The sequence below is a fragment of the Rhagoletis zephyria genome, unplaced genomic scaffold (assembly GCF_001687245.7).
Source record: "Rhagoletis zephyria isolate East Lansing unplaced genomic scaffold, Rhagoletis_zephyria_1.1 Rzeph_scaffold_03427, whole genome shotgun sequence".
Classification (NCBI taxonomy): domain Eukaryota; kingdom Metazoa; phylum Arthropoda; class Insecta; order Diptera; family Tephritidae; genus Rhagoletis; species Rhagoletis zephyria.
Window position 1 is genome coordinate 15,123 of NW_016160510.1, and position 15,936 is coordinate 31,058.

At 36.8% G+C, this 15,936-nt stretch overlaps 1 protein-coding gene across 1 annotated transcript; it reads left to right on the forward strand.

Annotated features, from left to right (window-relative positions):
• Nucleotides 1-429: 429 nt before the first annotated feature.
• LOC108368973 (WD repeat-containing protein 78-like) lies at nucleotides 430-7,445 on the forward strand. Its single transcript, XM_017623943.1, has 5 exons — nucleotides 430-444; nucleotides 519-872; nucleotides 3,394-4,781; nucleotides 6,845-7,057; nucleotides 7,226-7,445. The coding sequence occupies exons 1-5, from the start codon at nucleotides 430-432 to the stop codon at nucleotides 7,443-7,445; spliced, it is 2,190 nt and encodes a 729-aa protein (XP_017479432.1).
• Nucleotides 7,446-15,936: the final 8,491 nt, after the last annotated feature.

Below are 15,936 nucleotides of genomic sequence, written 5' to 3' on the forward strand. Positions count from 1 at the left end.
AAAGTATTTAACTCAAATGCTATACTAATGATAACACGAGTACGCAATTAACGCAACATTTTACTTTCTGCTAAATAGTTGATTTCTTGAAGAACTTTCTACCAATTCCCTGGCGATAGATTTTGTCATTCATACCCAAAAAGAAAAACACGCACGCGCTATCGAACCCAAGACTAACCAATTCATCAATGTTCAGACAAACAAACGAAAAAACCACCGAGGCGAAAAGTCAACTGATCTGGTAACACCACCTTATATGAATTCGGCTTGCTTGCTAGTTTCCAATATTTCGAAAATATTGGAATATTTTTTGCGCTTACAAAAACTTCAAAGGCATTCAAACAAACGTTTGTATATTTAATAAATTTAAAGAAAACGTCTTTCTTCTTTGATTGCACATTTTTTTTCCAACGAAACGCAAGATTAACAATGTCACGCAGAGTTGTATGTATAGAATTACCTATGGCGCAAACTTGTTTCTACATAAAGGATATGCTCTTACATACTTATGTCCATAGATGGGGAATAAGAAGAAAAGTGCCCACATTTCACGGATCACCTACATCATCACGTTCAACAAAGAGATCGACTATGCAATTCATCAGCGCAATTCTTTGTCTATATTCGACTTTGTTGATGGCAAAAGTAAGGACGTGACGCCAAAGTTTATGGAAAATGAGTCGTTTGAGCTGGAAAAAGTCCGCTATCTACATCGCTATGCCGAGCGCTATGTCTCAGAAATTGCTGAAAAGCGTAGCATTGGCAGTACTGGCTCCAGTGTCAAAAGAACTAGCATCAGCTCTATAAGGGGCAAATCCAGTGCTCGATTGGTTCTCGGACTTAAATGGTCACTAGATGATATCATTCAAGCGGTATGTATTAATGTAGCTAAGTATTTATTGAAGTGAAGTACATACTACATAGCCTTAAACAGTGCACGCCTGTGGCTGATTGATAGTGTAGACAAAGGTTCTCTTTGGCTATCTCGTCCGCTCTATTATTACATTCAAGGCCTTCGTGTCACTTCCAGCGACAACCTTCTTATTGCTTACTTACAACCTACAAAGGTCTTCGCGCCTTAACGGTTACCTGGCTGAGAAGATATGTAAATGTGTACATTAGGTTAGGTTAGGTTGTCGCGGTCGTCTATAAGACGCACTTAGGCTCAGAGCCCATTGTGATGCCGCATGTGGGGTCAGCAACTCCCAATCCCCCTAAAACCAATTTGAGCTTAGAACGAATTTTAGAAGATCCCTGATTTCGACACATCTAAGGTCCTCCAAGTTGTCGAAGAATTGCCTACCGAGAGTGGAGAGTCTACGTCTGGATAGAGCAGGGCACTGGCACAACAGGTGCAGAATGTGTATATTACAATGGTTCTTCTTCATCCACTACTCCAAATTGATTTTACACTACAGTTTGATGTCCAGGATGATTCCAAGATACTTAGCGCTTGGCTTTAGAATGGTCTTCCCTAGTTTAGGTGCTGCAGACTAGAATATTGCATTTCTTACCGAATTCAGTCCTACTTCCATTGGCCAGTTGCTGATGGCTTTCAGGATATGGCTCTCCACAGCGCTGTTGCTGATGATAACATGAAACGTCCATTTCCTCGGAACGGTGTGCACCCCTGCCGTGGCAGCCAAGCTTTTAAAGCTTGCTTCAATATATTGTTAAACTCTCCTGCTATAACTGTAACCTATTCCCCATTTTCCATGGCTGCTTAATGCCGTCCAACGGAATTGTGCAGAGCAGTGTCGAAGAAGTTAGACTGATAGGCCCTTGATCTTTGGGATACATTGGCTATTGGCAGGAAGACCACCCCTGCAGTTCTCCAAGATTTTTTTCATATACTTAGGTTAAGGTCAATGCAGCCTTCAAAAATGCTATCATTCCGAAACATTTATTCTTGCTTCTAAAACAGTGATTTAAATTCGTATTAGGTACTTAGCGCTCATTGTATCATTTGCGTAGCTAGGAAACCTCCGACAGTCAGATCCGATCCTTCGGATTCCATCAGTATGTGGCCTGGGATTCCTGTGAGGAAGTTGCACTGAGTAACGCCTCTAGAGATTCTTGTCTATTCCGTTTTCAGTTTTAATAGGGCCGTGTACGATGGTCTCATTAGATATGGCTTTCTTAACCATACAATATTGGATTGTCTGATTTCCGCTTGCCTCATTTGCTTGAAGAATTTGCTCACTTGGATTTTGGGAGCTCCCTATTCAGGATTCCAAAGGCTTTGATGTGAACCTTCTCAGAGAATTTATCCTTGGTTTTTTTTTCAAGCGGTCTATACATATATCGCTAAGATCTGTGTATCGCAATCCTCTTTTCAATAATTTTTTCTAGTTAGTTAGTTTGGGGTTTCTAAACCAGTTTCGAACTTGTAATATTTCTAAGAAATCTAATTAAAAAGCTCGAATTTTTTACGAGTTTGTGGATTTTTTTTTAAATATTGCTCAAAGATTAAAACTTGGCTTTATACGATTTTTTTTTTTAAGAGTAGCTTTATAACAAATACATTGTAATTAAAAAATAATTATATAAATAGTCAAAATTAGTAAATATGGGAGTGTAGTTATGATTAGGAATAAATCGATACCATCAAAATATTCCTCAAGCCAGTACTTGTACTTGTATCAAACAAGGTATCGATATGTACTCAGTATAGGAAAAATATCGAGTACTTGTATATAGAACTACGATTTTCAAAAGTTATTGTATTTTTTTTCACAAAAAATATGAATTTTTACAAGATTATTTTTCTTCTAATATTTTTTCATACAAAAATTTAAGACAGCAATTATTTTTCTATAGTATTTGATTTCAAAAACAATAAAATACATTTTTACAAGATTAATAGATACATTTTTTTCATATAAAATAAGTTTAAGAAGAGAGCTCCTTTTTTGTTATATATCCCAAAAATATCAACTTTTCCAAGTGTTTTCCTGAAAAACGGTTTAGATATTTTGAGATAGAAGTTGCACCGGTTTTTGAGAAAAGCCTCTCGCGAGGGACAGATGACCCAACAAACGTTATATATATACGGGGTTGCTTATATAGCTGCGTAAATGTAGTGCGCATATCTTCCAATTCCTCTAATGGGTTGCTTTTCAAAGAAGATGCAGAAGCATAATAAGTTTTGCGCTTCCGATACAAGTACTGTTTTTTCGATACCTACTTGGATGGCAGTAAAAAGTGTCGAGTACAAAAATACTTGGTAAATTGAGAAAAGTATCGTGTATGTATTTTGATACACTTGTACCGATTCATCCTTAGTTATGATAAGCATTTTTTGGACATTGCTTATAAAGATTTTTGAAATAACTAGAATTTAAACTATTTTTATTTCTTTGGGTATTGTATGTAATCGCTCTAACCCTGCAGATAGGCAGCATGTATTTCATTGGCCGAGACTTGGATGAACACTCTATTTTTAGTTTAGTACCTGAGGCAGAAACTTATAAGCTACCATTTATTAAAGTGAGTTTGCGTAAAACTGAAGAGATTGTACTCTTCGAGCAAAGCAGCTGGGCTGTGGTAAAGGGCAGCGAAGAGGCTGAGACTGTAGAGCATGACAATCGTATCTACGATTATCTCACTGTAGGTAGAGGAAAAGTTCGACGTCGTTCCGAAGCCGAAACGCAAACAAATTATTTACTGACAAAGACACGCAACGTAAATACAGTCGTCAAAAAAAGCAACGAGAAAGATGCGTATGTGTCCTTTTTCGAAATGTTCGACACCTATCAGAAATTGCTGCAATACAAAGCGTCTTGCCAGTATAAACATCTATCGCTTGATGCGAGCAAATTGGACGCCATCGCCAAGAATCCGAATTTCGCCTATGCTGCCATGGTGTTGGAACGCATATTGGCCAGCAATTGTTATCATCAAGAACAACGTCGCTATCGTAACATGATAACAGTCGACAAAATGGATAGAGTTGCCAATTACAAGTATACGCTGAATCTGTTATACCGCTTAGTACAGCCTGTCTTCGAACCAAGTCGATTTCTGCAGAAAAAGCGTAAAGCAATAGCAGCCATAAGTTTCTGTTATGGCAATGGTGATCTGATAGCTGTCGCATACGGCTTCTATTCTCATTCGGCAAAGGTAACAGTGAACAATGGCAATGTTTGCATTTGGAGTATGAAGAATCCACAAAACCCCGAACGCACTTACGACTACCCGGTGCCGGTAACATCTTTGGAATTCTCACCATTTATGCCTTTTCTTATTGCGATCGGTCTGTACGACGGCACTGTGCAGGTGCGCAACATAACGAAACTCGGTGGGCCGCCAGTTGCCGTTTCACAACGCAATGTTTTATTAAGCTCCGAACCGGTGACAGCCATTCAATGGATTAGTCAGCCGCAGGATGAAAGCGCGGAAATAGATCCGTTCTTGGCGTTGACACGCGATGGTAAAGTGGCAAAGTTTCGCATAATTCCTAGCCCGTATCTGTTGGGTATGCGGCAGATGGAGTTAATACGTATTGAAGGTCAACCGGAGGGTTTGCAAAAGCGTTCGGTTAATGTCACTCTGAATGATAACTACGAATCGAATCGGCATCCATGTGGACTAAGTCTGGTTATGCATCCGATGGTTAAAGATCTATATTTCATACTCACCGATGAAGGTTGCATTCAAATGTGTTCGCTCAACCACACTCATCAATATCTCGATGCGTTGCAGGTACATGAAAGCTCAACTAATCACATGGACTTTTCACCATGGTCACCGAAACTTTTTCTAACCTGCGGCAATGACTGGTAAGTTGGTGAAAACAAGTGAATGAAGAGACTAATTAAAGTTGTTAACAGTTTTTGACATTTGCAGTTAGATAGCTCAAATATACCAACGACCAGAATTGACACTAATAAAAATATTCCAATTTTGTTGAAAAAAAAATCTTTAGTGTCGATATAGTCAAACTTTACGCCGGCAATAGTACCCGTAATGAAATAGACGTCGCGTTTTTAACTCGCATCAATGTATCTGTTGTCGCTTTGCTTGGAGAATATACCCTTTCCAGACCTACAGGTCAGCGGAACTCGGGACGCATTTTACCTAACTAGTTTCAAAACAGTCTGAAGTCTGACAAGTTGCGTTGTCCAAGAGGACTTAAAGAACGGTTCAGGGTTACGAAATGCCTACTAAAGCTCGCACATCCATCAGGCCGATGTTCGTTTTTGCTGAAAACTATGTATAGGCTGATTGATTTGAACATCTAGAAAATGATTCCTCGTCTTTGCCTATTAAGAACTCTAAATGCGTTATCCAACCCCAGGCCGATCGAGACCGTGAAGATGACAAACTTCACTGTGTGAACCGTTCTCGAGGTGGTGCTACCATACATCGTAGTGTAAACAGGAGTATGCCACAAAGTGTCAAATCCCTCTACTGCTTTCCACTGTGTTTGTATACGACCAGAAGTTTCCGGGTAATTATCCCTGTGGATGACATTGAGCTTTTAGTAAGGGGTCAATTTCCACCATACTATTCATGGTTATATCTAAAAGGCTTTCAAGCCGTGAGAAAAAGTGGTCTGGGAACAGTGAACTCGCTGTAAATTCTAGGAAGGGGAACTCATCTTGTTCACTAGAACCATAATGGGAGGCTTTCTTCTGGCGCATTTCGCTTGAGTATAGCCAGAAAGTTATAGTTAGAACCTAACATTCAGAAAGGAGTCGATTAGTCAGAGTTGGGACTGCCCTCATTGGGCATTCCCCAGTGGCGATGATTTTACCGGAGGCAGTGATGTAAGGTGGCGTCGGTGAACTTTTATGCCGCTGGGCCAAAGCCTAAAGTAAAAGTTGATGACTGCTAATTTGCGCAATGTCGACCAGGAGTAGATATTTACCCATATATGTAATACTTCTAACGGGTGATTTTTTAAGAGCTTGATACCTTTTTTTTTAAAAAAAACGCATAAAATTTGCAAAATCTCATCGGTTCTTTATTTGAAACGTTAGATTGGTCCATGACATTTACTTTTTGAAGATAATTTCATTTAAATGTTGACCGCGGCTGCGTCTTAGGTGGTCCATTCGGAAAGTCCAATTTTGGGCAACTTTTTCGAGCATTTCGGCCGGAATAGCCCGAATTTCTTCGGAANCATGTATTTACCTACTCTAATAGCCAAGCGGAAACCATTACCTTGCCGAGCTCGCTAATGGTGCCCTCTAAGATAGTAAGAGATAGCACAACGAACGGCGGGGGAAAACAATGATATGTTTAACTGAATGGTCTTTCTGGCCAAGGATGGACCGAAGGCAGTCAAAGGATCTTACTAGACGCAACGCTCAATTCTAGTGGGTATATTGAGAGTACACTATTTGGTGAATTTTCACTTGTTGACACTAAGCGTCACACCGCATCCTTATTTATACAACCGCTAAGGGCAGAATGTGGTGGATCATCTAAACACCTTCTCTCGATCTGTCCAGTTGTTTCGAGACTACAGTAAAAAACAACTTGGATCGCACTGTTTACATTGTCCTAAAGAGCTCTCCGCGGACCGACATTTGCGGCTTGCGGGAACTTCGTTCAAGGCTCAAAGCTTGGGTCGCTATAGCTTAGCAGTTTCTGTTCGAAGTGATATTGCAATGTGTATGGTCAAAGTGTGCTCCTGTTTGGGACCACCATCTAATCCTAATCTTACGATAACTACAGTAAAGTATAAAGTGAATTCAACTGAGAAGCCAGAGCGATGTATCTCCAGTCGCGTGCAATCAGCATAAAGTTTAGCCAACTTTCATTTGTTTTACATATTTGTAGCTTAAATTTTACACTCTATTTCATAATTACATACAAATTTAACACATTTTTCCAGGACTATTCGCATTTGGCTAGAGGGCATTTTTCAGCCACTTATAACTCTTACTGATCGTTTTGCGCCAGTGCATTGTGCCATGTGGAGCCGTACTCATTCGACTGTGATCATATCCCTTAATCGCGAAACTGTCGATATTTGGGATTTGCGACGTGATTTGTTAGCGCCTGTATCATCGAAAAGGCTTGAAACATCCTTTATGACAATAGCCAAGTGAGTAGCTACTAAAACAAAATTTTCCACAAAAATGTGCACTCATTCAAACCACATGATCCAGCCCCTAGTAGATATACACGTTATACACCTTAATGCCATTTTCCCAGGAAAGCTTTAACAAGTGATTCCTTATTTGTAAACTATATATGTGCATATATCCCACAGATTAAGCTTGTGTGGCAGAATCCTTGCAATTGGCAATGAACGCGGCAATGTGCTTATGTGCAGCTTTGATGATATGCCCTTTCCTCCGCATGCCCAGTATGCTGAGCTAGAAAAAGCAATGTACAAGGCAGTTGACACATCACCAACCCTAAAGTATGAGTTGAAAAACATTGGCTACTTCGGTTACGAGAAGAATGAACGTCCAAGTAGATTTGTTTGAAAAAATGAAAATGGTCGAATGGGAGCTTGAGTTCTTTGTATGCTATTTGTAACCGTGTAATGCTTTTTGTTTGAATTTATTGCACTTTATTAAATTGTTTTGAATGTTTTTGAAATACAACCCTATTTCAGCACATTTTCAATGTATTTTCATTTGCGATAGGGCGTTTTTCAACCAAATTCTGAGAAAGGGTGTTTTTCAATAAAATTCTGAAATAGGGCGTTCTTCAGCCAAATTCTGAACTAGGTAGTTCTTGAAAAGTTTTCTGAGATAGGGCGTTTTCGAGCTGGCTGCCAAGATAGGTCGATCTTCCACTCAGCCATCGATCTGTTGCGAAAAATTCTCTGGGCAAATACTTTTGGCCGTGAGTGTACATACATCGCTTTCAGCAAATAACCTTATGTCATCAAACGTATTGCCAAATCATCGCCTCATTCGACGTTTGACATATCATCGATATGTCTTGTCATGTCAAGTCGTCTCATGACGCTCGACGTTTGCCACGCCTACGCATTCAATTGTTTAAATGATACACCAAAAAGTGTAGGAGAAGCCGAGTCTTACCCGCTCGTCTATGTATTCGCCTGTCATACGACAATTTCGTTTGTAGGTACTTAAACACCAGCGCTGAGATATTAAGCAGTAACCCAAGCAGCTATTCCAAGAACTGACAATGACTTTGATTTCCTTAAAACGATGCAGAAAGTATTAAAGAAAAAAAGTAAAAGAAAAAGAGAAAAGGCAAATAAAAGCAAATCAAACACGCGCAATCTCATAAAGGAAATGCACTCACTCCATTTATGTATGTAAATGTCCCACTCCCCCCTCCCGCCTCTTTTCGTGTTCGCTAACCTTCTCCACAGTTTGCGGGTAGCGAGTGACATTGCTGACAACAGAAATCATCAGGGGAATGCAATAAAACTGTTGTCGATATATGTGTGTATGTAAGTAGGAGCAAAAAATAGTAAGGAAGTTTTCAGTGGAAGTTTCAGCGTACAAAAAAAAGTACACAAACAAACATCATTGACACTATCTGCGGTGCCGCTATTTCTTTTACTTGGCTTTTTTTTTATCTCTGTGCAAATATCCTTGATTCACTTACTGTTGCAATGCGAGCTGTCGAATGTGTCAAAGATATATACGATTACTTATCCATGCATATGTAGGTATGGAATGTGTAGCTTGGAAACGGATATGGTGACGATTTCTTGGACGGATAAACAAGCAAGGCCATAAAAGTCAATCACTGGGATTGAACTTTATTTGTGTCGGTTTTAGTTAATTGAATGTTTCACTTTGAACCTTTAAATGTTGATCGGTGGGTTACAGAAGGACTAGAAAACTTGTGTAAATGTGAAAACGTAAAAAAAAACGGATCTAAAATAATATTTTTATATAAAATGGGAATTTCATATATCGCTAGCTTAGCGTGAACATTTGTTAAGTGCAGTTTTCCAAATTTTGTAGGAGAGAAGAAAAACTTCCAGAAGTCATTTTCTTCAAGTATGTATTTTGCAAAACTTCGATAAAATCATATTTGCACTTTTAATGAAACATTTTGCAATTATTTCGAATTTATCGCAGTTTTTTTCATTCTTGGACTTAACACGTTTTCGTTTCACTGCATAAAAGTGTACTCTTTTAATTTTCTTGCTTCTTGTATCAAAATATTAGTTTTAAGGTAGTTTTAGTTTCGCTCTAATATTGCGATATGTATTACCTCCAAGGGTGGATTCAGATGTGCCTTTTTATGTTTTATCTTTATCTTTATCTTAATTTTAATCTTAATTTTAATCTTAATTTTAATCTTAATCTTAATCTTAAACTTAATCTTTGTCTTTATCTTTATCTTTATCTTTATCTTTATCTTTATCTTTATCTTTATCTTTATCTTTATCTTTATCTTTATCTTTATCTTTATCTTTATCTTTATCGTTATTTTTTTCTTATACTTGGCTGTCTGGGTCTCTGAACGCTACTCAACGCAGCCATTCGTTTTCTGTTCCCCTCGTTCGCCATATACCGGCTTCACGTGACGCAAATATCTCCAAACACGATTGAGAAATTTTACTTAAAAAATTGTTAATCTTTAATTACAATTATAAACAAAAACTCCGCGAAAACCAAAAGTTGTTAATATCCTTATTCAACAAGCATGTATGTACAATTTCCATCTGTACATACATACATAAATATGTATATATGCAGCTACTCGAAATCCTACAATTTATTCAAATATTTTGGTGTTTAACGTCGTTTTGTTAGCCAATTGCTGTAGTTAGATTTAACTTGCAGTATCCGTTACAAACTTTCGATGGCGCAAAGTTATTACAGCTTGTTTTTATTTATTTATTTATTTTTTTTTGTATCGGAAATGTTGGTGATTCCCGCACAGGAAGTCGAAATTTCCGATTGTATGGCGCGATCACGCGAACTTCTGCTCTCTTTCCGCTACTCTCATTTACTAAAAGTATTGTTGGTAGTACAAATAAATATTCTGAAATAAATTCTCGTAATAGTTTTGAGTTGATTTCTTGCGGAAAGACTTAAACTATTTTATCGTTGAATTTAATTGATGTAAAACATGGCATTAGTGCCAGTGCAATGGCTGATAAATTTGGATAGCAAGAAAAGGAATTAAAATAAAACGATTTGGTCAAAATACAAATACAGTAAAAACAACTAAATAGTACTTCCTGATATATTTTCCTACATATTATTTTGTGGTCACTTATTTCGTCAAAAACTTTTTCCAATCTACTTAGAAACACAAGCGCTATTTTACTCTTCTTATTTGGCGCACTAACACCTTAAGCTATTTTGGCCGAGTTTTTATTAGTATCGCATCTTCAATATAGAACCATGGTATTAAATTTACTACGATAGACAGGTTCAGATTTTTTGCTGGTCATAAAAAAATACAAAACTCTCACTTCTTTTGATAACGCCAAACCCCTATTTGGAAAAGTGCCTCTGCCCTTCTACCTCATGTCCATGGGAAGACAAAGAAAGACGCCATGTTCATCCAATAAATGTAATGACCAGGAAAAGGTAGAACACCCATGGGACCTTGGGTCGTTTTACCAAAGCTGCCATGTAAAAATCCGCAAACAACGATAACCTAATGGCACACTTCCACTGTTTTGGTTGAACGCACACTTTGAGGACCAACCATCAACTCCGACAACTTTCTAGTAGCCGTAAAGCTACATGTTGCTTCCTGTGCAGCAAAAAATGTGCACCCAGCAATGCAGGAGAAGCTCAACGTCGGAAATCGACAAACAAAACTGATCGTCAGCATTATCACTACTTGACTCCTAAACCTCCTGAGTTTATGCGTGAATGAGATCAGCTTAAAACCGGTCCAATAGGTAGAACGACCAAAATATTTATCAGAAAATAAGCTGGCAGGCGACTTTTCGCAAGAACAGCAACAAATTTTACTTTAGTTGTATTAATTAGTTTTTAAACTTTAATCCTTAATTACATTTTCCAGCAGTGTAACCTTTGAGAGAAAAGTTCATTTGGCATGCAGGTCTTCGTCAGTTAATTTATTCCATATCTTCTGTAAACGTAGGCAAATTTTCTCCATTTTGAGTCCCTTATACTCCCCCTTTTGTCCAATATAAGGCCTCATACTCATAAATCGAATAGACTCGGAACTGGTGACTAGGACGGCCATTAATTCGACCAACCTTATACAGTTTTTTTTTTCTTTTTTGTATTTTTTTTTATTCAAAGCTTAAGAAAAAATACACCTGAACAAGACTTGCGTGCCAAATGAAGTTTTCTCTCACAGTTTTAACTGCTGGCATATGTAAATAAGGATTAAAATTAAATTTGCCGACAAGATGTACTTTGAACTAGTAGACACTGGGAAGTAAAGTCTCGTCGTAGAAAAATCACCTTCTATGGGGCATTCATCATACCTCTGCTGGTATATGGCGCTGAAGTATAGGCAATATACAATATCCGATAGGGCGATATTGGAGTAGTCGAGATTTTCCGGGTCCTTGCGCGTTGGCGACGGCGAATATGTACCACTGACGCGGGGACGATGAACTTTATGAGCTTTACAACGGTATAGACATAGTGCGGCGGAATAAAATACAGCAGCTCCGCTGGCTCGGCCATATCATACGAATTTACAGAAACGCTCCCGCTCTGAAAGTATACAACGGGATCGTCATGCTGGTAGCAGACGACGAGAAAAGCATCTGCGTGGCAAGACCAGTTAGGGACTTCGTTTGGCATTTCCAGTTGGCTTCACTTAGTATGGAATAAAAGCGACTGGCGTACTTTATTGAAGCAAGAAAAAGAATGAAACTCGATCGAATCGGCACATTTTGATTTGCAGCATTGCTTTAGTTTCATTCCATAGCTTCTCAATTCATCTTTGTGCCATTTTAATTTAGTGCTGAGATACTTTGATATGTATTTGGTACAGAGTTGAAATTAACGAATTCAGTACGGCTTAATAAAATTTTCAAAAGGGGCCTTGCGAGAAGAACACAAAAGGAACATATCGAGGGCTTATATTCAATACTCTCTATCTGACAAAGCGTCAAAGGGCAGAGAATGTGCATCTTTTGCCTTACAAGAGTGTGCCTTTTTAAGAAACGAACACAACACTTTCTAACCGTATGCCTTTATTTTAGAATCGAACACCAAAAGAGAAAGGGCAACATTTTTTCTTAAAAAACGAGAACACTATTAATCAAAGTTTCAACCCATATTCACAAGTAAATAGTACGTTGCTAAAAAATTTTTAATAAAAAACTTTAAATTAAATTTGAAATATTCGCCATTTACTAAAATATTGGTAATATTTACATATATGTAAGTACTTTGTGTTGTGTAGATTCATTAAAATATACAAGAATTTTGCTTTGTTCACATTTGACCTAAAATCGCTTGAGGGCATCAAAGCGAAATCGTTATTATGAACTCATATTTTTAGTTGACAGATGAAATGAGTTATCATTTGGGCACGGCCGGCTGACAGGAAAAGCAAACAATAAATAAAACAACCACAACATAACCCATGAAAACATTTACAAATATGTATGTATACTTAGTAAAAAACAAAAAAAAATACAGAATAGCAATAAAAGAGATTGTCAACAACAATAAAATCATCGCTGTTGAGTGGAAAACAATAGCGAGGCGAAATTGCAATTGCAATGGCAACAACAAAAAACAAACGCAATTGAAAGTACAGTGCCAAGTGATACACTTGTGCATATAAAAAAAAAAAAAAAGTGATTCTAAACCACCTCCTCTGCAGCTGCCCAATAGCGCCTTTCATCCGTGGAAACAAATCTCCAAACGCCATCATAGTCGCACGAATTTGTCGTCATTTATACTGCCTAGCCAACGCCATGCCACTCTGTCAGTGCGACTCTTTCTGCTGCTCTCCGTCATCTGTTGCCGGAATGAAAGGAATTCAATGCATTTTAGAGAATTTTAGTCTGAATATCACAAATGTCACTTTCCATGCCCATTTCGTAGGCAAACAAAAAGTGAGCCGCTGAGCCGCTAAAAGCCGAATTGCTGGACTATGCAAATGTTGTTTGTCTTGGTTGACAGCTGCTGTAAAATATATTGCAGACAGTAGTGAGAATTTTTTACAAATACATTTGTAAGTAATAGCGGAAGTGATGTTTGATACTATGGAAGATTAAGGCTTTGACTTCACCACTATTTCCTGGAGGATTAAAGAGCTTCAGAAATTTAGAAGTGTTTGGAGGAAACTTTTCAGCTGGTTCATTAGAAAAAGTGCTGAGATGGTCTGGAAACGCTACCGCTGCGGAAAAAGAGAGTATTAGAAGCTAAATCGCTCTTCGAAAAGAGTTTCGTTCAAAGAATACTGCAGCGGCAATGATGCATTGAGTCAAACAGCTAGGGTAGTGATTGTCCTTAAAAAAATAGCAAATCCCTAAGCCACGTTGAATCAGGAGGCCTCTTGGTTCATTCGTGGAGACAGCAAGTAAGACTCTAAGTTTCTTTAAGGACTCTTCCTCGATAGAAAGGAAATGGAATGTGGGAACCACAGATTCAAGATTAAAACGATTTACTCCGGTAACTGAGGACGCATATAAAAGGTATATTATTGAATCTTTTGATATTTTTATGCCGGCTAGTCCGGATGGTACTTTTCCTATTGCATTCAAAAATACTGCAATGCTGAACTTTTGTCGATGACTTTGAAAAAGACTTTCACTGAGTCGCTTGTACTCGCTAAACTACTTCATACAATGATGGCGATAAGTGCATAGTAGCCCTACGAGTAGACCCAATGGCTGCATGCCTACTAGGTAGCTTGAGGTCCTTAATGCGAAAATGTCTATACGTAGATGTCAACAAGCCTATCAGCTATCGAAAGCTTGTTAAACGGATTAGGATTCGTTTGTAGAACACTTTTTCTAATGAATGGTGGAGGTTCCTTTCTAGCTGCTTTTTTTCTTTCTTAAAAAATATATACATGCTTATTGCAAAATTTGTTTTTCACAATTTCAGAATTAGTCTAATTTAAATACAAGATAATCCCTACGCTCACAACTGAAATATTTAAATACTTGTAAAAACATGTTAAAAAATGTCGATGATATTATATATGTACAAACACAAATAACAATAATAAATAAACCGATAATAATTTCATTTAATATTTGTCAAACATATTATCCACTCTCACCGACAAGTGAACAGGATTTTTCTATACGTCTGGGTAAATTGATAATACCAATATTTAATATTTAATGGATGGCAATGTGCTTATTGTTTATCAAACAATGGCAGGCATTAAGCCGAGAACTAACAAAGTAATAATAAATAAAGCCTGCTTACAACCCTAATATACGCGATAAAAAATATTACATGAATGTTGAATGCCTATTTTTATACCAAATTTATGGCGAGTAATCGTAAAAACATTAAAATGGATTGAATAGAAAAATAAAGTAACACTGTACCCAAAGGAAAATATAAACGTGCATACATATGTACATATTCATATTTATTATGTGTGAATAGATGTTAGTAGCATTATACATACATATATAATAGTTTCATTTTACAATGGCACTGCAGTGAAACTTGTAAGGTAAAAATAAGTTGTTGCGTGTGTAAACCTTTGAATACATACATACATATGTATGTATATTAATTTTGTTTAATTATTTTTTTAAAGAATTTTTCGAAAAAAATCTGTAGCAATGGGTTTTTCATTAAAAATTTTTCGTTGCTTCTGAAGTTAAAAGAGGTTCAGAATATTTTTTAATATTGGAGAAAATAGTAAACGTGGAACGATTTCGATGTAACTTGACACTTTTAATTAATTTAATTTTTTTTTGGGGAATAAAGAATTATGATATGCTAGCAAACGTGCTTCAATGCGCCTTAAAAGTATTTTTTGTGCTGTTAATCCCTTCAAAAACTCTTATGGCCTCATTCATAGAAAATAAAAAAGCTCTTTAAGCTTTATGAAGTGAGATTTTCAAATAAATTTTCACATTTGATTGAGGCCACCTTTATGAAGCATTCTTTAATTTTTATGAATGTGGATGTTAGTTAATATTATTATTATTATTACTATAAGAAAAGGGGTGCGTAAATCATCACTTTACTTTCCTTAGTGTCGTCACCTTCGGGTACACTTTGGTTAGTATACTTTGGTTAGTATATTTTCGCAGGTTTAGTAGGTAAATTATAGACTTCCTCGTGGAAATTTAATTTATAATCTTATAACTCGAGTCTAGTCTACATATCCCGCACTTTGTTCACAGATGTATTAAGTAAATATTTACCTTACCTTATCAGTTTTACTGAATTCAGTTTACCAAATAGGTGGCAACCCCATTCAAAAATATTTTCTACAGTAAACTTATTTTAAAACTTTTTATATAGTTTGATACCCGAATTGTAGTTTTCGTTTATTTTATCAATTTAATTGAATACATTTTTTCAAACACAAAAATTTTTTCGGCAGTAAACTTTCCTAACAGCCGGTCTCACCAGCAACTTAAATGGAAAATGATTTTTATTTTCTGCCAGTTTCCATATAAAGTTCAAAAAAAAATATTAAAATAATTTTTCATTTAAATTGTTTTCGTGAAATTGGCGGTAACCCTTTTTTCTTTGATACCCTTATTTTATCAATTAAATGTAATTAAAATTTTCAAACAGGTGACAACTTCCCACAAAATTATTTTCGCCTGTAAACCTTCGTAAATCTCTTACTTTTGACACCCATATTGCAATATTTACTTTATCTTTTCAATTTATTTAAACTGAAATTTTCAAATAGATGGAAACTCTGTAATTTTTTCTATATTTTAAGAAGGACCTCTAGCAATACATACTATATCGGTGAAAACTGCATTCAATTCCATGCAATATTTTTCGAGTGATGCGCATAGAAACATACAGACAGAAAGACTAAAATTCTAAAAATTATTGACTTACCTGCAAACCATTTTTTCAGAGTATT

Bases quoted from the DNA above. Each gene is read 5' to 3' on its own strand.
- LOC108368973 (XM_017623943.1), top strand. The intron at 4,782-6,844 runs GTAAGTTGGTGA...ACATTTTTCCAG, and splicing joins CTAACCTGCGGCAATGACTG to GACTATTCGCATTTGGCTAG. The intron at 7,058-7,225 runs GTGAGTAGCTAC...TATATCCCACAG, and splicing joins TCCTTTATGACAATAGCCAA to ATTAAGCTTGTGTGGCAGAA.